This window comes from Salvelinus alpinus, chromosome 37, assembly GCF_045679555.1.
Source record: "Salvelinus alpinus chromosome 37, SLU_Salpinus.1, whole genome shotgun sequence".
In the NCBI taxonomy this organism is placed as follows: domain Eukaryota; kingdom Metazoa; phylum Chordata; class Actinopteri; order Salmoniformes; family Salmonidae; genus Salvelinus; species Salvelinus alpinus.
In genome coordinates, this window is record NC_092122.1 from 12,410,449 (window position 1) to 12,435,359 (window position 24,911).

Here is a 24,911-nt window from a genome sequence, read left to right on the forward strand (position 1 = left end):
AGTATGAAAGTGGATGTGATGGTTAAATAGATATGACAGATCTATTAATCATGTATCCATGCAGGTGATGGTTGTCCAGAGGGGCCTCACCCTGGAGTGGTTAATGGTCAGGGATCACCATTCTGAAGCCACTGTTAGACTAGGCAGGAGAAACAGAAATCAGACTCGCCAAGTAAGAACATGCACGTTTTTGAAGAAAATGCTGTCAGGTCAAAGACAAGTTAGAATCTACTGTCGGTGACATACTAAAGATGTTCACAAAATGTATGTGAGGAAAGCTGATGCTTTCACAAGCCAAGACATTAACCTGTTAACACAAAGCATAATAATCTGTTCTATGCTCACACTGATATATTTAGATTGAAACAAGTTGGCATCAAGACACTCACCTCCATTCTGGTCACAGTCCCAAAATGAGGGAAACGCCAATGCATCCTCCCCTTCCTCTCTGCCTGAAGGTGATCAGACATGATTGGATGGGTGAAAGCACTATTGTTGGATCAGTGAAATCTCCAAGGAAGGATGCATTTAAGTACTTTGCTATTCATGTGGTCAACCACACTAAGTCATAACTTGCTAGGTGTTAAATGACTAAATACACTGGTTGATATACCACTTACTGAATTTTGCTCTGCCCGGAGTACCCCTTCATGTGAATTTTACCAGTAGATCTATGGTGTCATGAGTATGGGAACCAGTGCACTAGAGAGATCAAGTATTTAGCAGAACCCAACGCTGACCTTCGCAAGAAGACCGCTTCACCCCTATCTGGTGCAAAGGCAGTTCCTGCCCTGAAAGGGTTTAGGAAAAACGGAACATTAAACACACAGTGATTGCTTGTAAAATTACTTTAAAATGTAGATATTTGAATATAGGTAGATCATGTTTGGTTGATTTTAAAGGGGATAGCAATAACAGTCAGGTCTCAGCTCACTAGCTAGGTCAACGGAGAACCGGTTATACATGCAATAACAAGACAAATCAAAACCTTGAGTTTAGTTTATATCCAAATTAGTTGGCCCATAACTATACCGAATGAGTCTTCCTTTCGACAACACTAAAAGTTGATTTAAATAAAATGGCTAATTGTCATTATTGCACATGAGCAAAAGATTATAGAACTGTGTTCCTTGGACACTTTAAAACATTCAGAGAACTGGTGAGGTACAAGAATAAAGAGATGTTTTTCCATGACAAAAAAAAAGAACACAGAGCTGAGGGTAGAACAACATTGTCCTATAATGTACAGTAAAAATGGCTGCATAAGTGCCTTTTAAGCTCTCAAGGAGAAAAATATTTCAGAAAGGTATTTATTGTTGAGGCATCATTTCGTTAAGTTAACCTGTGCTCTCAGGTCCAACCGTTTGTGAAAAGAGTATGAGAACAAATCCTTCAGAAAACTTTATACTCCTTTCGGATTTCGGTTGTTTAAAAGATCACTGCTACATTAAAACCACACGTACGTATGAGCAACATCAGAAAAGGCTTTGAAGACAATTCTCTACACTGTTCTGCCTATTGGTTGCTTTTACACGTCCCCGCCTCATTATTGGTGCTGATTGGCAGTGTCCAGGTCCAATAACATGGCAGCGTGATTCATTAAAACACTGTAGGTTGCAGTGAGGTTATTTGGGAGGGGGTGGTCTCCCTGGAAATGGCACAGTCTGTCACACCAGTCTGGGGTTTAGGACTGTCTGCCCCTCAGACAGGCCCATTGACTGCTGGCATCTCTGGGCACTGGGGTGGATCCTCTCTGGAGGGGGAGGAGGGGAGAAGAGGAAAGTGAGGAAGATTGGGAGAGAGAAGATGGTGATAACATAATCCTACATTGCAGACCACCTCTCCTTCTCTGGCAGGCTAGAGTTCACAGTAAATACTTCTACAGGCTCACAACGCTGGCAACTAGCAATGCTATTGTTCAACGTCCAGATGTGTGGCTTGGCTCTGGCTGTTTGGAAAAGGAAACCGGGTTGCTAGAATATTTTTAGCCCTGATCTGCCTGGATTCTCTACGTGCAAGCATGCATTATTTGTACACACACGAGCTGGCACCTACTTGTTGTCTGTCTGAGGGGTGGGGGCCGAGGCTGGCGGTGTGTCTGCTGCAAGCTGTGCCTTTGGGGGGGACTTGGGTGCATCAGTGAGGGACAGTTTTTCCAGAGGGATGGGGTTCTCACTGTAGCACAGAGAGAAAAAGTTTTTTTTTTTGCTTGTTAGTCAGTCATCAACAGAAGTGTGTGTGTGTAGAAAATAAACATGTGAAGAGTGTTTTGAGTTGAACTGGTAAACTGTATTTTGGTAGTTTAACCACTTGAACTCATATTTAAAATGCTAGTGATTCTTCCTCTTCAGTAAAGCACATTCATAGTTCATGGGAAGCTCCCTGGATTTCCAAACTCTGAATCCAGTAATTTCAGTTCCAAGTCCAGTGTATAATTACTTCAATGTGGTAGTTATGTTTCAAATATAGATGTTTATTTACATGGGTACTAAGGCTTGAGTGGACTTCTACAGAAAATGATTTAGCATTGACTGTGTGCGAGTATGACGAGTCTAACTCATGTTAAACCAACCTTTTGACTTCTGCTTTCTTGTTGGCGCCCGAGCTGGTGGTTTCCGTTGCGGCGGCGGCAGTCTTGTCGTCCTCCTCGCTGTCGGAGCCCCCGGAGGAGCTACTATCTGAGGCTACGAGGGGAGCCTTCCTACCTTCACCCACCGGCCACTCACCACCGGGAGAGGGGCTCGCACCTGGACACACAATCACTTTGGCTTGTGGGTTAAGTAATGAAAGCCTTGTAAAACGTTTTATTGTTCTCAAATGCAATAATGAAAGTCTCCACAAGGGAGAGCTAAGCCAAATGTCAGGTGGCTGAAACATCCCATCATCCCACACTCACCACTCTTGTCCGGACCCGGTTTGACTTGTTTGTCTGTGTCACTGCTGCCTACGGGAGAGCTGCATCTGGGGCCAGCCTCTGGGCTGCAGGGAGAGGAGGTAAGCTTCAGGTACAGAGAACTGACAACACGCCACTCGGTATGTAACACAATGAAGTAAACAGGGTCTTATGTTGGTGATCTAAAAAGGTCTTACTAAAAACATTTTGATAAATTGACAAGTTACAATATCCCAGACACTAACATCAAATGTATATAAAATTGTACGGAGAGTGTTTGGTTCCCACCTGCTGAAAGGTTGGAACTCCGTGAAGTTGGCCCAACCTGCCTCCTGTTTGTCTCCTCCACTCCTCCCTGGGGAATCCCAGCCTGCAGGACCCGGAGAGGACGAGTTACCTCCAGCTTCCCCGAAACTCGCTGTCCAGCTTGGACCTTCACATGATAACATGGTAAGAGGAAAAAGTGTACAATAATGGTTTTCACAAAGTGGAAACCATTCATGATGACTGTCTAATTGATTGAGTAAATATGGGTAATAAGCATAGTTTACAAATAGCTGATTGACTGCCGGGCGTACTGGGAGTGTTGTCCTTGCTCTCCTCCAGGCTGCATGGATCTGAGGCGCTCTGTCTGGAGTCGTTTTCCTCGTCTGAGCCCGACCCGCGGTCCCGCTCCCGACCCCCGTTCTCCAGACTGCTCCTGGAGCTGCTCTCTGAGGTGTGGGACACCCCAAACCTGACACACACACACGGAGAGAGGTTTGATGAGAAAAATAAAGAGAAATCGAGGGAGAGAGCTGCACATTGGCATAGCATCCCCTACTTTGTTTTTGGATCTTGAATTTTTACCAACCTTGTTCTGGATTTGACTTGTGTTGCATAGTTAATCTCCTTCTCCTCCCAAATGTCCTCCTCCTCTTCAGCATCGTCAAACTGACGTATCCTCTCTTTACAGCAGGCCTCAAAGGCAGTAGCGTTGGCCTGCATTCAATACAGGGAGAGGGAAACGCATGTAAACATTTAACTTTCACTACACACACAATGAAGCTGGTAGACATTACAGAACAATACAACAACTTACACTATTATCATCAGCATCTAGATTGAAGTTTATTTCTGCAATCCGGTCAAATGTGGCACTTAGGAAAGGAAGGAAACAAAATAGCGTTTAATGCAAACAGCAGCTGTTAGCCCCCCCAGAGGTCTTTGTCATAGCTGATTTCTGGTTATTGGACAAGGAATAGTGGAACGGATGACTAAACTCACTTGATGTTTTCATCATGCTCACTGAACTCCTCATCGTTGAACCCAAACTGATCCACAAAGTTGGCAGTCATCTGCTGGATCTGATAGTCTGAGAAAGCCTGGGGGGGGGAAACATGAAGTAATGATCTTTCCTCATGGGCAGACAAATGTGTCGTCATGGTGCTGTGGCTTCCTACCTGTTGGAGTGACAGATCGTTGGGGAAGGGACTCTCCATATCATCATCTTCACTGGAGGAGTGCAGGTTATGGGTGCTCACCTGGGACACACAGGACAGACAGAGAATTAGAGTGAGGAAATGACAGACAGAATGTGTAGAAGGGAATGCTTGTGTGATTGAGCAAGAAAAAAAAGGGTGTCTATGTGTGTTGGAGAGAGACAGAGATGGTGACTGAATGGTTGATACCAGTTCCACTGTGTTTCTCCTGTTGGTCTCTCTCAGGGTCTCATCCACAAAGCTCTCCCAGCGTCCTCTGCAGTCCTCTGGCAACTCTGCAATATCACAGTCCAGTTCTAACTGAGCACTCACCCAGGCACAGTAACCGGCAGTGGAACATTCTTTGCTATTCTTTTATGAATACAGAAGTGGTAATCTGGCAGCTCATGAAAACACACATACCTTTGATGAGGTCACTGATCTGGGACTGGACTGGTCCTTTCTCTAGGTTCTGTACCACCATGTTGGCCATCCTGGTCAGGTGACCCATGTTACCTCTCCTAGCGCCGCCCTCCGCCCTGAGAGACAAAACCACACACCGGTTAATGACATCTAACAGACACTACTATCATTGTAGTGAAACAATACTGGACAATACTAAAAGCAGTTGTTCCCCAGATTTGAGTGTCTGACATGTCTTACTGTATTTGATCGTTCTCCTCCCAGGCGTCCAGGATCCTCTGTACCAACCGACACTTCTGGAAGAGCTGGGGAGGAAGTAGAAGAATAAATAAATAAATTCAGAGACAACATAAAAACAGAATAATAATTTATAACGCTCTCAGACCAACCGGCTCCGAGACAGCTTCTACCCCCAAGCCATAAGACTGCTAAATAGTCAATTAATGGTACCCAAACTATCTGCACTCACTAGACCCCTCAAACTCAACTCTGGACCTAGAAGCCAGTTCCACTGAGTTTTTTTTCATTGTTTCCCTCTAAGTGGGAACTGATTGGGTGCAATTAATAATCAGGTAGAACAGAAAACGAGCAGGCTCTGGACCTCGTATGGTGGGAGTTGAACACCCCTGCACTAGACTATATATATATATATATATACACACACTTCAATGACATTCACACCTTTTCACACATTATATGCTGCTGCTACTCTGTTCTTTATTGGACTCATCTATCTTGATGCCTAGTCACTTTACCCTGCCTTCATGTACATAGCCCTTCCCTACGATGTAAAATCAATCAATGTGCAGAGGTAGAGGCTCATAAGAAAATTAAATGTTATGTTTTATACTAGGCTATTACTGCACATAGACAGATAAACGCAGAGCTACCAAGCCACCTACATGTGCCACCAGGGTGTTGTGAAGGGTGGTCTCCTCCACCGGGTCGCTGGCCTTGGCTGGCTCCCCAGCCTCACTTCCTGCCTCCCCCTGGTTCTCTGGGCCTGCTGGGTGCTTCTCTTCCTCGTGGTTCTGGAGGCCCGGGATGGGCCGCTCCTCTGGGACAGAGTGGTTCAGGATGGACGCCACACACAGCTCCACTTGGAAGTGCAAGAAGTTATTCCATGAGTACTTGAAGAACAGGTCCTGTGGAGAGCAAAGAGCGAGAGAACCGTGGTGACCGATGGTAGGTGACAGAACAAGAAAGAGCAAGAATGTGAGTGTGAACGACAGAAAGGAGAGGAAGTGAATAAAAGAAAAGTGCCAGAGCGTGAACAAATGAATGAATGCGAAAGAGTAAGAGAATGGCAAGTTGATGAAATCCGGCGGTGCAGACACACCAGTAACTGGTCCATTGTGGTGAGCTTGCAGAGCTCCTGACAGACACTGGGGACGCTGGTCTGCAGCAGGGCGGCCACTAGCCTGGCCACGTGAAGGCGGGCGTTCCCCAGCGGCTCCTCCAGAAGGCCAACGGTCGTCAGTATTGCACTTTTCTACACACACACACCATGTTCAATTAAATTACTGAACAGTCCAATGTATACAGGAAGAACTGTGTTGAACAAGTTGATTCAATTGTGTGTTAATGGTTGGAGCCGAGGTAAACACCCTGAACAGTTTATTTATAAAAGTATGGTTGGAATTCTACTGCAGTCTGTTGGCCTCCAACATAATCAAATAAGAACATTTTAACAAAAAGTATTATTTGTATGTTTCATGACTGAGTCTTTCTTTCTTAGTACCCACTGACCACTGTAAATTGATCAGCCATTCGGCCTTACTGTATATCCTTACCTTGGGGGGATTCAGGAGAAGCTGCTGGAAGTCCTTTAGATGGGGCTCAATGGCATGTAGAATACTGCTGTTGACAGTGTAAGACCTTTCATATCCCTGAGAATAGAGATCCATCAGCCCCTCCAACCTGGGACAGAAAGAGAGAACGAGGGAGGGATAAGGAAAAAGATGTTCACATGCTAAAATAGCTGGAGAGATGGTCCCTGTCCAGAAACAACCTCTAGCCCCTACCCCTGCCTTAAGCATTTGGGAGATCTGAGAGGATTAGTAAGGTGTAAGCAATGTGGTGATAAATCCAGACAGCCTATCAGAAGGCAAGGTGGATGTATTACCATATTGCTTAAATCTATCATATCTTTTTTAGATCTCCACAAGTGGCGAGAGGTTGTTTCTGGACAAGGCAATGGAAAGAGATATGAGGGAGGGAGAGAGAACAGTTGTTCCACTCACCCGGACCTTCTGGTCTCCAGTAAGGTAAGTAGCACTTGAGTTCCGTTAACAATGGAGGCCTCACTCCTCTCCCCCTCAAACATAGTCTTCAGGAGCCCGGCTACGCTCTCCTGCGACTCTAGTACAGCCAATAAGGGGTCGGCCTCGGCGTTCTCCTGCATCTGATTGGCCTGGTCTCGACTAAGGCGGATGATGTCACAAAGCGTCTGGGACGCATTTGATTGTCTCTGGAATAAATAAATTAAAAAGGATTCATACTTCTGACCAGATAGTTAATATCAACTGCCGTGCCTTGTCCAGGAGAATACTGCAATATCAGTCTAAGGTCTATGACTCACTTCCTCGTCTTTGCCTGTGTGGATGAGCTCTGTGAGTCTCTGAATAAGCTTCTCTTCGCTCAGCCACTGAGATAAGGAAAGAAAAATGATGACAGTGAATGAATGAGAGAAATACAAGACGTCCAGGTCAATAAGAAATTATATTTTATAATTGAACAACATTTATGAGAACAGGAACCGCTGGCAGATAGTGGCAGCTTACATTGAGGACCTCCTGTCTCAAGGGGGCAGGCTCCACACAGCTGATGAGGCGAAGCAGCAGGTCCATCATGGCAGAGGCGTCGATGTGTTTCAGCACCAGGCCGATGAAGCCATCCTTTTTCCTCAGGAAGGAGATTACCTGGTGCAAGAGAGACATTTGGTGAGCTCCAGGTAGGTCCTTACACTTTCTTTATCCGCCTTTATAACTTCTTGGGCATTGAGGTTACCTGTTCTGTTTTCCTGGCGATGAGGTTGCCGATGGTCTTGCTGAAGAAGCTGGCTAGTAGAGGGTTGAGGGGTGGGTCCTGCTCCAGGAAGTGGTAGAGAGTCTCCAGGAGTGACTCGTCCCCGCCCAACTTGTCGTTGATGAGGGACACATCTGATGTCAAGAGCTCACAGGCGATGTTAGGGAACCTGTAGCGGGGGGACAACAGGATGAGAGGGGAAGAAACAGTCTAAGGAAAGGCTGTGTGGGAGGGAGGTGTACAGTCTGTATTAATTCTTGAAATATAACTTTTACGATGTTTGGAAATATTCTGACAACGCTCATCTCGTCAATTCTGAATTCATGTTTATTGGACGGAGTATACTGAAGACCACGTTGTGTATGCTATGCTAACAGACCCAATCAAGACCAGGGCCCAGTTTCCCAAAAGTATCTTGTGGCTAAGTTCTTTGTTAGAACCATAGGATCCTATCCTAACTCAGCCTTGAGATGCTTTTGTGAAACAGGGCCTATTTGGTGTTCTTTGTGTCTTGTAAGCTACTTTAGAGGGCTAGATGTTGTCCACAAGAGGGCATGCATACAATTAGGAATTAGAATAGTAATGTAATAGGATCTCTGATCTCTGGGCATGTTTCAAACCCAACGCCACCTGTTGTACTCGTCACATTAGAAGGATCAACCTAAAAACATTAACTAATTTAGAGGCATCTATCATGGCACTGGTAGTTCTGTTCCCTGTTCATGACATTAAGAGTTTAAAACATCATAGTGTTTCTGCACTGTCAATTATCAGTCTTCAACCTTAAAGCCTTCATAAACGGATCTGGGCTCCCACTAAATCTGGGATTCAATCCAATCACAAGTTATAGGCATTGTGGCTTTTAAAGGCAATGTTCCCGCTTTTGCAGAGATCCCATTCACAGTAAAAGCTGCACAAGAAAAAAAAATATATTTAACCTTTATTTAACTGGGCAAGTCAGTTGAGAACAAATTCTTATTTACAATGACGGCCTACTCCGACCAAACCTGGACGACGCTGGTCCAATTGTGCGTCGCCCTATGGGACTCCCAATCATAGCCGGATATGATGCCGCCTGCATTCGAACCAGAGACTGCCTCTTGCAATAATTGAATATGTCTGCTCAATCGAAATTGCCTTTAAAAGCCGCAATGCCTATTATATAACCCGTAATGGGATTGAATCCCAACTTATATATTTGACATATAGGAGACAGTGGGTGAGAGGTAACAAACTGGCCTCACGTCTAAACTTGTGTGTTCAAATCTAGCAGGCTGTGTTTTTGTTTAAACAATTCTCAACAAATATTTGAAGATAACTGTGTATTTTTGGGGGAGTATGAGGTAAGACCATTGGGTCAAAGGTTTGAATCTAGCTGCATGTGCTTGTTTGTTCTACTCAACCTCAACTGTGTGAAGAGAACATGTATAGTGAAGTACTCAGTGGCTCTGGAGTAATAACCTTGCCTCAAACTGATGGTTGTGGGTTCAAAGCTAACTGTTTGTGTTTGTTTGTGCTTTCACAATTCTCAATATCAATCATATGCAGAAGCATGTATGAACTGTGAAGGTGTTGTGGCTCTGGGGTAAGAACCTTTCCTCCCACACTGACGGTTATGGGTTCAAATCTAACTGGTTGTGCCTTCTCAAAGTCAAACGTGTTTTCAGTGTGAAGGAGTTGTGGCTCTGGGGTAAGAACCTTTCCTCCCACACTGACGGTTATGGGTTCAAATCTCTACTGGTTTTATTCATGTTCTTGTGAAGTGGCTGCCACAAATGGTTGGAGGGTAGTGGTGTTGGAAGGGAGTGATGGCCAGATGGGATAAACCCCCCTCTACCCCCACCTTCGTAACACTGAACAGCAGTGATTATTTCCCCAAAAAGTAGGCACTGCAGGCCTTAATTCTGGAATCAGTTTTGGAATACTGACTGTTCAAACGTTAGCAGTGACCAAATGGGGTGTGTGTGCTCAGACAGCAGTCATTAGCTCACTAGTTAGTAACGATGGGTGTGTGTGCTCAGACAGCAGTCATTAGCTCACTAGTTAGTAACGATGGGTGTGTGTGCTCAGACAGCAGTCATTAGCTCACTAGTTAGTAACGATGGGTGTGTGCGCAGTGGTGTAGATTGATTGGTGATGGTGCTCGTGCGTCCTATCACTCAAAGTTATGTAGCAAGCTAAGGTGACCACAATGTCGGCCACGGACGTGTCCCAGTTGCTTTGAATGTTAGAAATCTTAAAATAACAATTTTAAAGCCTCAAAAGGATAACATGATACAACTTCCAAAATGAGTCCTTTGTAGCAAGCCACAGCACTCAGCTAGCTTTCTAGCACATTCACTCATTTCTAAACAATTAACAAGCTAGTTAGTTTTGACAAGAACAGGTGGTAGCTGAGTAGCTAGCAAGCAACAAGATATGCCAAATAACAGTAAAAACCACTTGAGGGTAAATAAATCAGATTTGACTGTTCAGACAAGTTGCATGGCCATGAATCGGATTTGTAGCCGATTTCAAACCACCTTCGAATGTTTGGTTTGAAATGGTTTGGCTTGAAATATCTGATTCCACGTGATTTTTGGCCATTCACACTGCAAGAGAAAAAGAACAGATTCGAAACGGATATGCAAAAAAAACAAGGCTTTAGTTTTTATAGGCAAAAATCTGTATTTCAATATCAAGTGGCCATGGTGCTCCAGCACCTTTTACCTCTAATCATCACAGCTGCCATTCAACCAACTCTGCAGATGACAACTCCGCAGACATAACTGGATTTGAACTCTCAACCTCTCGGTGACAAGGCAAAGACCCCACAGCCACAAGCTCTTTCACTCTAGACAGGGATCTCGGTGTGTTAGACATTGAAAATCACAGGAAAACAAAGAATGTAATAGAGTGTATGCATGCTGGTCTTAGGTTGAAACTTGGCAGTTGGTACTTATCCACTGAGCATAGAACCCAGGCCATGTCAGAGCATGTTACGGACAAGCCCCTTTCATTTTGCACAACTGGTCTTTAGAGGAAAGGTCAGTCCGTAAAAGCTTAAGCATAGGGTGTACTTGAATATTTATTTCATTAAAAGTATATTTTGTTAAGCACAAATTCTCTTCCAATAATGACATAGTATACACTTGTGTTGGAGCAGCCACATTCAGCCCATCCCCCTTCCCCCTCGGGCGACCCTTTCTCACTTAAAGCGGCTCTTCTCCTCCAGGTCAGCAGGGGGCTCTGTGGTGATGAGGTTGACCAGCTCTGTCATGCAGTGGTCCTGGGAGAGGAAGAGCAGCAGCCGGCGGTTCTGGGCCTTGCACTCCTGCAGGACATCATCCTCCTCCATGAGCTCCCGCAACGTCACGTCCTCCCGGTCCAGCAGCTGGTCGATGTGGGACGTGGTGTGCAGGTCAAACTTCCAGAACATGGTGGCTGCTTGGACAGGGGACACAGCCCTAGAAGGAAGGAGAGAGTCAGAGAGAGAGGGATGCAATGATGGCATGGCGCCCTAGTAGCAGCCTAAGCAGAGAGCTCCTTTAAATATAGGTTTTCATTTTATTATAATTATCAGCCGTTTCGTTTTTTAACATCGAGTTTTGCTGCATATTTCTGGTGGTTATGTAGCCCTCTACAAGATCATCACCAGACACTTCATCTCCCTGACTACCTTCTTCTGAGCAAGCCATTAACTGTCCCTCTCCATTTTTAAAGGATGCATGCACTCAGACTTGGCCTCTATTGGTTGACCTAGCCAACTAAAGCTAGGCTACTCATGATGATGTATTGGTTGACCTAGCCAACTATAGCTAGGCTACTCATGGTGATGTATTGGTTGACATAGCTAGGCTACACATGATGATGTATTGGTTGACCTAGCTACTCATGGTGATGTATTGGTTGATCTAGCCAACTATAGCTAGGCTACTCATGATGATGTATTAGTTGACCTAGCCAACTATAGCTAGGCTACTCATGGTGATGTATTGGTTGACCTAGCCAACTATAGCTAGGCTACTCATGGTGATGTATTGGTTGACCTAGCCAACTATAGCTAGGCTACTCATGGTGATGTATTAGTTGACCTAGCTACTCATGGTGATGTATTGGTTGACCTAGCCAACTATAGCTAGGCTACTCATGATGTATTGGTTGACCTAGCCAACTATAGCTAGGCTACTCATGATGATGTATTGGTTGACCTAGCCAACTATAGCTAGGCTACTCATGGTGATGTATTAGTTGACCTAGCTACTCATGGTGATGTATTGGTTGACCTAGCCAACTATAGCTAGGCTACTCATGATGATGTATTGGTTGACCTAGCCAACTAAAGCTAGGCTACTCATGATGATGTATTGGTTGACCTAGCCAACTATAGCTAGGCTACTCATGGTGATGTATTGGTTGACATAGCTAGGCTACACATGATGATGTATTGGTTGACCTAGCTACTCATGGTGATGTATTGGTTGATCTAGCCAACTATAGCTAGGCTACTCATGATGATGTATTGGTTGACCTAGCCAACTATAGCTAGGCTACTCATGGTGATGTATTGGTTGACCTAGCCAACTATAGCTAGGCTACTCATGGTGATGTATTGGTTGACCTAGCCAACTATAGCTAGGCTACTCATGGTGATGTATTAGTTGACCTAGCTACTCATGGTGATGTATTGGTTGACCTAGCCAACTATAGCTAGGCTACTCATGATGTATTGGTTGACCTAGCCAACTATAGCTAGGCTACTCATGATGATGTATTGGTTGACCTAGCCAACTATAGCTAGGCTACTCATGGTGATGTATTAGTTGACCTAGCTACTCATGGTGATGTATTGGTTGACCTAGCCAACTATAGCTAGGCTACTCATGATGATGTATTGGTTGACCTAGCCAACTATAGCTAGGCTACTCATGATGATGTATTGGTTGACCTAGCCAACTATAGCTAGGCTACTCATGGTGATGTATTGGTTGACCTAGCCAACTATAGCTAGGCTACTCATGGTGATGTATTGGTTGACCTAGCCAACTATAGCTAGGCTACTCATGGTGATGTATTAGTTGACCTAGCCAACTATAGCTAGGCTACTCATGATGTATTGGTTGATCTAGCCAACTATAGCTAGGCTACTCATGATGATGTATTGGTTGACCTAGCTACTCATGATGATGTATGTATTGGTTGACCTAGCCAACTATAGCTAGGCTACTTATGGTGATGTATTGGTTGACCTAGCCAACTATAGCTAGGCTACTCATGGTGATGTATTGGTTGATCTAGCCAACTATAGCTAGGCTACTCATGATGATGTATGTATGTATTAGTTGACCTAGCTAGGCTACTTATGATGATGTATGTATTGTTTTTTTATTTTATTTCACCTTTATTTAACCAGGTAGGCTAGTTGAGAACAAGTTCTCATTTGCAACTGCGACCTGGCCAAGATAAAGCATAGCAATTCAACACATACAACAACACAGAGTTACACATGGAATAAACAAAACATACAATCAATAATACAGTACAAAAATAAGTCTATATACAATGTGAGCAAATGAGGCGAGATAAGGGAGGTAAAGGCAAAAAAAAGGCCATGGTGGCGAGGTAAATACAATATAGCAAGTAAAACACTGGAATGGTTGATTTGCAGTGGAAGAATGTGCAAAGTAGAAATATAAATAATGGGGTGCAAAGGAGCAAAATAAATAAATAAATACAGTAGGGGAAGGGGTAGTTGTTTGGGCTAAATTATAGATGGGCTATGTACAGGTGCAGTGATCTGTGAGCTGGTGCTTAAAGCTAGTGAGGGAGATAAGCGTTTCCAGCGTCAGAGATTTTTGCAGTTCGTTCCAGTCATTGGCAGCAGAGAACTGGGAGGAAAGACGACCAAAGGAGGAATTGGCTTTGGGGGTGACCAGTGAGATATACCTGCTGGAGCGCATGCTACGAGTGGGTGCTGCTATGGTGACCAGTGAGCTGAGATAAGGCAGGGCTTTACCTAGCAGAGACTTGTAGATAACCTGTAGCCAGTGGGTTTGGCGGCGAGTATGAAGCGAGGGCCAACCAACGAGAGCGTACAGGTCGCAATGGTGGGTAGTGTATGGGGCTTTGGTGACAAAACGGATGGCACTGTGATAGACTGCATCCAGTTTGTTGAGTAGAGTGTTGGAGGCTATTTTATAGATGACATGACCGAAGTCGAGGATCGGTAGGATGGTCAGTTTTATGTTTGGCAGCATGAGTCTGGCCCAGGAGTGTGAAGGTGAACGGAAAGGCTCTGGAGCAATGAACCGCCCTTGCTGTCTCTGCCTGGCCGGTTCCCCTCTCTCCACTGGGATTCTCTGCCCCTAACCCTATTACAGGGGCTGAGTCACTGGCTTACTGGTGCTCTTTCATGCCGTCCCTAGGAGGGGTGCGTCACTCGAGTGGGTTGAGTTACTGACGTGATCTTCCTGTCTGGGTTGGCGCCCCCCCTTGGTTTGTGCTGTGGTGGAGATCTTTGTGGGCTATACTTGGCCTTGTCTCAGGATTGTAAGTTGGTGGTTGAAGATATCCCTCTAGTGGTGTGGGGGCTGTGCTTTGGCAGAGTGGGTGGGGTTATATCCTTCCTGTTTGGCCCTGTCCGGGGGTATCATCGGATGGGGCCACAGTGTCTCCTGACCCCTCCTGTCTCAGCCTCCAGTATTTATGCTGCAGTAGTTTATGTGTCGGGGGGCTAGGGTCAGTTGGTTATACCTGGAGTACTTCTCCTATCTTATCCAGTGTCCTGTGTGAATTTAAGTATGCTCTCTCTAATTCTCTCGTTCTCTCTTTCTTTCTCTCTCTCGGAGAACCTGAGCCCTAGGACCATACGTCACGGCAAACCGGGCATGATGACTCCTTGCTGTCCCCAGTCCACCTGGCCTTGCTGCTGTTCCAGTTTCAACTGTTCTGCCTGCTGTTATGGAACCCCTACCTGTTCAACTCTTAATGATCGGCTATGAAAAGCCAACTGACTTTTATTCCTGATTATTATTTGACCATGCTTGTCATTTATGAACATTTTGAAAATCTTGGCTCTCTCTAATTCTCTCCTTCTCTCTCTCTCTCTCGGAGGACCTGAGCCCTGGGACCGTGCGTCGGGGCTGCCGGGCGTGATGGCTCCTTGCTGTCCCCAGTCCACCTGGCCGTGCTGCTATTCCAGTTTCAGCTGTTCTGCCTGCGGTTATGGAACCGCCACCTGTCCCGGACCTGCTATTTTCAACTCTTGATGATCGGCTATGAAAAGCCAACTGAAAATTATTCATGATTATTATTTGACCATGCTTGTCACTTATGAACATTTTGAACATCTTGGCATAGTTCTGTTATAATCTCCACCCAGCACAGCCAGAAGAGGACTGGCCACCCCTCATAGCCTGGTTCCTCTCTAGGTTTCTTCCTAGGTTTTGGCCTTTCTAGGGAGTTTTTCCTAGCCACCGTGCTTCTACACCTGCATTGCTTGCTGTTTGGGGTTTTAGGCTGGGTGTCTGTACAGCACTTCGAGATATAAGCTGATGTACGAAGGGCTATATAAAATAAACTTGATTTGATTTGATGAGTGAAGGATGCTTTGTTGCGATATAGGAAGCCGATTCTAGATTTAATTTGGATTGGAGACCTAGCCAACTATAGCTAGGCTACTCATGGTGATGTATTGGTTAACCTAGCCAAGCTACTCATGGTGATATTGCTTGCTTGTTTGTTTTTTGCTTTTCAATCGCTTTGAGATGAAAATAAATATTGAAGAGGAAGAATTGAAGAGGAAGAAAAAGGAGGAGATTAAAAGAGCTGAGGTTCATGCGGTGGGGAGAGTAACAGGGGAAATACACAAAGAAACAGATGAAAACAATGAAGCAGGAACATCTAAAAACATCAACATGGTCACTGGCTCTGTCCACACATGAACAACAAACTCATTACAGATATAATTTGAGATGTAACCTCCAGTAATTGTGCTCACCAGTAGAAGAAATGTGGGTATCTTTAATCAGATCTCCCTCAGACAGGCAGGCATTTGTGTTTGTGCAGACGGCAGAGAGCGTGGCGAGGCCTGGCATTTATCAGCATGGGTCTCCTCTTAGAACACAGGCATCCTTAGTACACAACACACTGAAAGGCTCACCATAACCTGAGAGAGAAGGGGGTTACAATAAATTATAATTACATTCATATAGGACCTTGCATCAGATCTCAAAGGCATCTATTATTAGTCAGCAGCAGTATTTGCATAGTCATCTTTAAACAAGATTAATGTGTTGCATCAGATTTACTCAGACTACTCGACATCACAAGGAGGATTCTGAACAGAGCTTTTCAAGAAAGACGTTTGTCTGGCTGCCATTAGTTATAGGATCATGACCTAGCCTTCTAGTTAGTAGATTGCTAGTGAGAAAGCTGTAGCGGGGTTTGGCTAAGATTTCTAGTCTCGGGCAGCCGAACCCTAAGTCAACCTGCTTCTATAGAATTCTTAGCTTTCAGTTATGAATGAGACAATGAACTGATGTGCCAACGGCCTGCCCTGACTTGCCTTGTGGCTTATAAAAAAAAAAGAGAACTAGGCCTAGTCTAACGTTATATATCAACGCAACTTAGCCTAACAACGGTGAAATGTGCAACGCTTAGTGTTGTGTCGTCAAGAACACTAACAATAAAAGAACTTCAGCTAACTTAATTACTTGAAGACAGTAGTGAATGGCATTTCGGCCTACAATGGAGAGGCTCACACAGAAATATAGGCACACCATCAACTAAGAGATGCTGGCTGGAAAATCTTAAACAAAATTCCAGATGCATGCTTTGGGTTATGTTAGGCCTATGCAAATGCTTTATGAAATGAGATAAGCATTTTGAAATGGATTATAGGCTTGCACAGGCTACCAATTACGGTCAAATTCATGAGTACTTTGTCTGAAGTCTAATGTATGAACATTGGGCAGACTAGCAGGGTTAGCTGCCTAGCTAATACAATTAATATTATTAACTGTATGCTTTAAAAGATATGCAGAAGTAAATGCATCTAGTGCACACTACCCTTTCCTGGACCATCACTCATACATCACTAATGTGAAAAGGTTGTGGTTAGCTCTAGCTACTTCACTGTTCTTGACGTCAGCATTTCACACTGAACAACCTAGTTATAGGTCTAGGCAACCACAACTATAGACAGGAAATTAGAATAGTTTTGAAAAATCTGTTGGCTATGGTTGGTATGATAAACACACTAACTAGCCTATCAAGACCATTATTCAGACATGTTGGAAGGGACAAAATCAAACCAACTTGCTTAGTCAACAAAAGACGAATGTGCTGGCCGGTGCAATATAACACTGACTGGCCGCCCACACAACACAAGAATGGGTCTGAAAAAGAAAATCAAAGTGTTTCCTACTTTTTCCTCTTATTTGGACAATCCTGCACGTGCGGGAGCGTCCATCTGGCATACATTTACACAGAGCACACTAGTGCAACAATAACCCCTAGAGTGCTCCCCTGTGGATGCTATACAGGAAAAAGCTAAAACTTGACTTCTCATCTAAAATAGAACTCACCAGGGGCATCCTCAGCAAAACAGTCCACTGGCTAATAGAGTAAATGATGAAAAGAGGAACAATGGTTGAAGAGCAATCAACTGGATGCTATGACCCAACAGTAGCCTGTCATTAAGCAAAGCAAGTGGCTTATGGGGCAGCATAGTAATGCAGCGTTCGTTCACACGCTCGTCAGACATTCCTACTTCCTAGTTGTGATGTCGGATATACGACATGTTTCATTCATGTGCTTTTTGATCGGAACAATTCGTCAACCAACAAGATTTTAGTTAGCTTGATAAGCTAGCTAACGTTGGTAATAATAAAAGTTTGCTAGCTTGCTTAACATTGACAATATGGTCAGTCTAAATTCTTTATATGGTTGTAGTTGTCAATAACGTCACAATTTTCTCAGAGTTTCCCCACTTGTAATTCAGACTTGGAGTCATTTAAGTGAAACTTCCCAGTTGGAACTAGGAATTTCTGATAACTCTGATAGCACATGAACGCAGCATAGACAGAGCAAACAGAGGGCAGGCTGTCACAAATCTTAGATGGCTTCCTTTCCTTACCTTCATGACCACTGATTAGATATGCAAAAGCAAAATGGTGGAAACTTATAAAGTCTACTACAATCGGTGGTTATGAAGGAGAGTTGATAGGGAAAGGAGGCTATCGAAGAAAATTGGGACATAGCCAAACTCTCCCATTTCCTAATTAGGTGCTTATCAGTCTGTTGGCTGCACTGCTAAGCACCTGCAGGTGTGCTTCTCCATGAGTTGCTAACAAAAGTAGCAACAGGGAGCCTCATTTAAGATGCTCTTTCTTGTTGCCACCTTATACCTAGGATTCAAGATGTGGTTGGTTTTGGATAATTGCTTTATTACGAACATGACCATTTTGTTTTGTCTGTAGGCCTATCAGGGACCTCAGCCACAGCCCTTTCTCCCTGTTTCCATTACTTAGATGCAGGCAGTATACTTACCCTGCCCCCACTCTCCAATGGACATGTATCATTGCTACAGTTGTCAAAGTGTATATTATTTGTAGTATTTTCTCATGTAAACATATTATTTCATTCACTTCAACACTCCCCAATTCTACTTTTCCGTGTTGATAATTTCTTTGAAAAAACAGTTGCAAGATGAAGAACCCTTTAGGGTCTACTATTACTATCACTCCTTGTCTGACAATGCAGGGACAAGTGTTCTGTAGAACTGTAAAATGATATGTTGGTGGCCTTGGCAAGAAATGCACATCAACTGCTGAGTGTTGGAAGCTCACATTTCTGTTTACTTCACAAGTCACTACAGTAGTACTTGCTGGCTACTTCTATTCACTACTTGGAGATTTGACATTGATTATTTTTAAGCTAAAGCTGCCAGTGCCAAACCCTGCAGTTGGAAACGGGGTTGAGTTTGTTTGTTCAATGGATAGAAATTCCAAGACCGTCGATTTGTTTCTAGACAACTATAATTTTACAACGGTGTGGAATTTTCCGCAACAAGTATATATTCACGAATGCAGGAAGTAACATGTTAGGTAGTTAACATTTCTTGCAACCAATACATTATCTTGAACGAACTTCACTTCTCTTTTTGGTCTTGCTAACGTCGAATGTCTGAACAGCAGCAGTTAGTCAGCTAGTATTAACGTTAGTTAGCTAGGACACATTAGCAAGCAACCTAACTCAGTTAGCAAAGTAGATTGGCTAAGCCTGGGGGATTCGACAGTCAAAGGCGGAGAGACTCCTGAGCCGCTAGCTATCCATGTAGTTAGGTAACCTAACTAACTTTACGTTAGCATACAATTTAGTTAGCTTTAGCACAAGGACTTGAGCAAATTATCATCAACTTTGTCGCCAGATGGTTAAATGGCTGGTTGTCGGCGTTAGTTTCTCTCCCGAGTCCGATAACTAGCAGCTAAGGTTAACTAACATTAGCATAACTTTAGCTGGCTAATTGGCAAAAGCTAGCTAACCCTCTTTAGCTAACTAGGTATTTTAAGTCGCCAGGCACAAATAACTCACCAGCTTTAGCTAGCCAACGTTGGTCCCGAGAAACTTACCGTGTTGTTCAAAGTTTGCAATCCACTCGTCTGTATGGCTAGAAGTTAGCTAACGTTAGTTAGCGAACTAGCCAAACGTGATTTGTTTTGATGGTTCAGGCTGACGAGCAGTATGAACAAAGTATCTGTCAACCTGGTGACACGGATATTATTATCTTGCGACGTGGCAACGGACAGGCCTCACATGTGTACCTTGTATAGTCAATATTATTACGCGTAATATCTATGTCCTCTACAGTACATAAATTCAAAAGCTAGCCTGTTACAAGCTAAAGCAGGAAAAACTCGGTCATATTTTCGAAACAAAATGGCGAATATTCTCGCGGAGGCGCGCAGGGGAGTGCGCATTGACTTCTTCTATGGCCTGGGTGTCAAACTCATTTTGCCCCGGGGCCGCACTGAAAATTGGTTATGTTACTGTACCTCACCATCTACATTTGCAAAATATAGTTCTCTATCCATCGTTTTTGTAATTTTCGATACACCCTGTTTATCTTTAATTTCCGTGATTATTAGGGAGCTGGACACATTCAATAAACTGTATAAAATAGGTCCATTATCATTTCGACACAGTTTCGAGTTGGTTTTTGTCATTTTAAAGTATACTGATCAAATTTAAAACACAACATGCAACAATTTCAAAGATGTTACTGAGTTACAATTCATATAAGCAAATTAATCAATTTGAAATGTGTGGAATGATTCCACATTGTGGAATGTGGTCCCATAATTTTCTTCAATGGTTGTGCGAAGTTGTGGATATTGGCGGGAACTGGAACATGCTGTGCCTGTGGTACACAGTCAATCCAGAGCATCCCATACATGCTCAATGGGTGACATGTCTGGTGAGTATGCAGGCCATGGAAGAACTGGGACATTTTCAGCTTATGTACAGATCCTTGCTACATGGGGCCGTGCATTATCATGCTTATGCCTGCCCATAGCATAACGCCACCGCCACCATGGGGCACTCTGTTCACAATGTTGACATCAGCAAACCGCTCGCCCACACGACGCAATACAGGTGGTCTGTGGTTGTGAAGCCAGTTGGACATACTGCCAAATTCTCTAAAACTACGTTGGCGGCAGCTTATGGTAGATACATTACATTCTCTGGCAACAGCTCTGGTGGACATTCCTGCAGTCAGCATACCAATTGCATGCTCACTCAAAACTTGAGACATCTGTGGCATTGTGTTGTGTGACAAAACTTAACATTTCAGAATGGCCTTTTATTGTCCCCAGCACAAGGTGCACCTGTGTAATGAATGCTGTTTAATCAGCTTCTTAATATGCCACACCTGTCAGGTGGATGGATTGTCTTGGCAAAGGAGAAATGCTCACTAACAGGAATGTATACACATTTTATGCACAAATTTGACAACCCTGTGCATATGGAACATTTGTCTGGTTTTTGTACATATGAAACATTTCTGGGATCTTTTATTTCAGCTCATGAAACATGGGTCCAACAAATTAAATGTTGCGTTTATATTTTTGTTCAGTGTATATTGAGTCATTTTAGTATATACTAGTATATACTTTAGTATATACTCCCTGACAGTCTAGCTTGAATTTCTGTGATTATTAGCGAGCTAGACACAATCAAGAAACTGTATAAAAAGGTATGTCATCATGATCTTCTTTTTTTACTCAAACCACCCGCTTTTAAACCACAAACCTTAAGGTGCATGCTGCCACCTACTGTGCTGGAGTGTGTGGTCAATCACAGTTTACATTAGCTTTGCATGTATAAAGGAAGTAAACCGATAAACATAAATCCACCTACCTAACTGTACTATTAAGAACATTTAAAAGAGCCCTACTAACTTCTAACAGACCCTTCCCCATCCCTTCCAAATCCATCCAAACCTGTCCAACCTCAATGACTACACTTCAATCTTTCCCTCTCTTCAACATAACTTCAACAATATAACAACACATGCTCCACCGTTTCATCGACCATACACTCCAGACACAAACCATGCATTACATGCTTGCCAACCAGATGTAATGACGAGTGCAATGTACACTGTCCTAGATACAACTGAGCAAACACCACCTCTTCCTTCCTAATCTGACCTTTGAATCTTGGTCCGTCGACCTTTCTTGGCGCAAAGAGATAAATCTTTGCTGTTCCCCGTCAAGACTGTCGATTTATCAAACAATATCATTTCCATTATTACATTATGATTGGGATAAACAGTTGATTTTTTTTATTTTTTATTCACCAGCTCCTGGATGCATGCATGGGGAATTTTATGTCTGTCTGCTACAGTTTTCAATACATTGGGACCAGGTTGGGGCTTAAGTGGATTGTTGACAATGAGCTGCATATTAATGTAAATAAATCACAAGTATATATAACATCTCCTGTCTGCGACATTACTGTCTAGGATAGTGGACCTAATGGTCTTGGCCTGCTCCTCTGATAAGGATTTTTTCCACTAGAGTGGACTAGAGGTCTTCGATAATTCCATCAAAAGATAATCAATTGATTTACCACTAATTACCAGTTGAATACAGAAATGACCATGCATCATCTGCACTGTCCATGGAATAACTTTTGTTTTTCATGTATTGCTACAGGTCTAATACAATGTTCAAGCATACGTTTTTCTGCACAAACACAATGCATTACATTTGCAACTCAATTATTATGTATGATAAAGATATAAATGACTTTGTTATATTTGTATATTTTATTATATTTGTTTGAAGCTGCGTTGAGCTGGGATGAAATGCGGAAGATGTAATTCAAGGCGCATGCCGAGATGAAGCGAGGCTGAAAGAAGAGCGTGAGATTCAAACCCAAACCAACATCTGTTCTCTCTGCTACCACACGGCAAGCGGTACCGGAGCGCCAAGTCTAGGTCCAAGAGGCTTCTAAATAGCTTCTACCCCCCAAGCCATAAGACTCCTGAACATCTAGTCAAATGGCTGTGCCCAGACTATTTGCATTGCACCCCCCCCCCCCCTCCACACCACTGCCACTCTCTGATGTCATCTATGCATAGTCACTTTAATAATTAACTCTACCTTCATGTACATACTACCTCAACTAACCGGTGCCCCCGCACATTGACTCTGTACCGGCACCCCCCTGTATATATTGTTCTTTTTTACTGCTGCTCTTCATTTACTTGTTACTTTTATCTCTTATTCTTATAAGTATTTTTTGAAACTGCACTGTTGGTTAGGGGCTCGTAAGTAAGCATTTCCCTGTAAGGTCTACACCTGTTGTATTCAGCGCATGCGACTAATAAAATTTGATTTGATTTGAAATACAAGCACAGTACTTTCTCCTTTGAGTCAAGCACAGAAGAGATAATTACGCACCTGAAAACCCTGAGCAGTCAACGGATAGTGAACTCTCAGAAATTGAACGTGATAGAAGTGAAGAAGAACCTGCACGGACAGGTGATGTGAAGGCTTCCGAGCCTCACCCCAATGATCAGGAAAATGGCCGAGATGACTCTAGCCCAGCGGGAGTACAATTCTTGGAAAAATTAGATTCATGCCTTTTGGCCGATCCGATTGTAGTATCAGGCTGGGGGAAGAAGGAGTTGGTTCTTGTCAATTCAGTCAAAGTATCCACAAGTGGACTTGAGTAGATCTTTTGTGTGTCTGCTGCCCAGAGGGAGAGGGCACTACACGACTCGGGATGAGAGCTGTGTCCTGCTTTGCTTTCCGGAGTAGAGCGCTGCTGAAAGGAGTGATAACTGGGGTAGCGTTGAGTGTTGAGGTAGATAGACTAAAGTTGAAGATCCCCGCTGTCTGTGATACATACCGTTTGTTGCAATGCAGACCCGGTGGTAAGCGCAAGCCTGAGGAGACCCTGCCTGTCCTTCTGAGTTTTTATGCATTCACACCCCTTGACCTTTTCCTCAATTTGCTGTGTTACATCCGTGAGAGCTTTTGTTTCAAACCCACTACGGTGCTTCAGGTGCCAAGTTTATGGTCATGTTGCAGCAGTATGGGGGGGCATGTTGCTGGGTATCAGAAATGTCCTATGCAAGTGAGACAGGTTGATGTTTCCAGGGTGAGAGTAGTGCACAAAGTGTCATTTGCTGAGGCAGTGATGAAAGTAGAGGATGGAGGGCAAAGGGTGAGGAAGCCTGAGAGGATCCCTGTTATTAGTAGGCCAATACAGAGTGACCCGAACAGTTTGTGCTTTAGTAAGGTGGCTGCTTGGTGTTTATTGCTATGGTCTCTAATTGTACTGCACAGATGGAAAGAAAATCCCAGAAGATTGAACTGGTAGTAGCAGCAGCAGAGATGTTTTTGGGTGTCAAAGATTTTAGTGCAGAAGAACTACAGGGGGTTTTGAGAGAAGGGGTGGTGGGGTGTGTTGGGGATAGTGGTATTTGTTTTATTTTTTATTTAACTAGGCAAGTCAGTTAAGAACAAATTCTTATTTACAATGACGGCCTACCCCGGCCAAACCCAGACAACGCTGGGCCAATTGTGCACCGCCCTATGGGACTACCAATCATGACCGGATGTGATACAGTCTGGATTCGAACCAGGGACTGTAGTGACAGCCTCTTGCACTGAGATGCAGTGCCTTGGACTGCTGCACCACTCGGGAGACCAAAAAAGGGTATATACAGTATCTGGTTAGATGATGGTGCAAATTCCTTTTTCCCCATATACCTTTTTTTGTGAACAAATGTGCAATTCACTTTCCGAACTGTGAAAAGCAGCAAGACACAAGGAAGCGTCTAGTCTGCCGGAAAAACCACATGATGAAGAATACGCTGCATTCAACCACAGATTTTTTAAACCCAGAGGTACAACATCGCGAGACTTTCGTGAACGCTTGCTATAAGCAGACAAAGCAGACCAGACCGGGGTTTGTGGTTTGAGAAGTCAATGACAGAAGTGAAAAATTCTTCCTTAGTTGTTAATTTTCTCAAAATCTAAAGGCATAACCCAGATTTGAGCCAATGTCTTTAGGAGCTGAAGATGCTATGACTATAACCTCGACAAAGTCAAAAACAGACACGTTTTAATTTTTGTCAAAAACGACTTAATATTGAAGGCGTGCCTTTGACTTGGCAACATCCACAATTTGACGCGTGACGACCGTTATTTCTGCACATGAGTTTGGCCTCATTCCAAACACTTAAAAGACACCCTCTCCCCTCAGCCCTCAAATTAAGCCGAAACTTCTGATGACGTTTCATGACGTCGGACAAGTTTACACGTGCAGGGCAAGTGGCGATTAAAATGATTTTTTATTTAAATGATTATTTTGTTTTTTATTTATCATAATAGTTCCTGATTACACTACGGGTGGTTTTTAGTCTCTCTTACTACAGAGAACCCTTGGTTTGGTCTTGAACATCATTTTCTGATTAGTTGAATTTCAAAAGCCGGATAACATCTAGCTCAGAGTTAAGGAATAAGCTATTTTCACTTTAAATTGATTTATATGATGCAGATCTCGGTTCCTTGTCGCTTACGTTCACTGCTCATACGTTTTTGACTCAC

At 43.6% G+C, this 24,911-nt stretch overlaps 1 protein-coding gene across 5 annotated transcripts; it reads right to left on the minus strand.

Annotated features, from left to right (window-relative positions):
• Window positions 1-985: 985 nt before the first annotated feature.
• LOC139565778 (serine/threonine-protein phosphatase 6 regulatory subunit 2-like) lies at window positions 986-19,851 on the minus strand. Of its 5 annotated transcripts, none has more exons than XM_071386330.1 (23): window positions 19,416-19,851; window positions 15,782-15,949; window positions 10,995-11,249; window positions 7,786-7,972; window positions 7,560-7,697; window positions 7,358-7,423; window positions 7,020-7,246; window positions 6,570-6,696; window positions 6,116-6,268; window positions 5,679-5,921; window positions 5,017-5,081; window positions 4,777-4,892; window positions 4,564-4,649; window positions 4,336-4,416; window positions 4,160-4,257; window positions 3,975-4,032; window positions 3,747-3,874; window positions 3,472-3,629; window positions 3,182-3,326; window positions 2,897-2,979; window positions 2,573-2,747; window positions 2,056-2,175; window positions 986-1,753 (listed from the first exon to the last, which is right to left on the minus strand). In XM_071386330.1, the coding sequence occupies exons 3-23, from the start codon at window positions 11,219-11,221 to the stop codon at window positions 1,702-1,704; spliced, it is 2,733 nt and encodes a 910-aa protein (XP_071242431.1). In that variant the 5' UTR covers window positions 11,222-11,249; window positions 15,782-15,949; window positions 19,416-19,851; the 3' UTR covers window positions 986-1,701. The 5 variants fall into 5 exon arrangements, with proteins under 5 accessions (XP_071242431.1, XP_071242430.1, XP_071242429.1 ...); XM_071386329.1 differs by having other exon boundaries at window positions 2,573-2,768; XM_071386328.1 differs by having other exon boundaries at window positions 3,445-3,629.
• Window positions 19,852-24,911: the final 5,060 nt, after the last annotated feature.

Excerpts from the sequence above, each read along its gene's own strand:
- LOC139565778 (XM_071386326.1), bottom strand. The coding sequence starts at position 11,221 with ATGTTCTGGAAGTTTGACCTGCACACCACGTCCCACATCGACCAGCTG. Across the intron at positions 7,973-10,994 it reads GAGGAGAAGAGCCGCTTTAA|GTTCCCTAACATCGCCTGTG; the intron begins GTGAGAAAGGGT and ends CCCCCGCTACAG. Across the intron at positions 4,650-4,776 it reads GATCAGTGACCTCATCAAAG|AGTTGCCAGAGGACTGCAGA; the intron begins GTATGTGTGTTT and ends GTGATATTGCAG.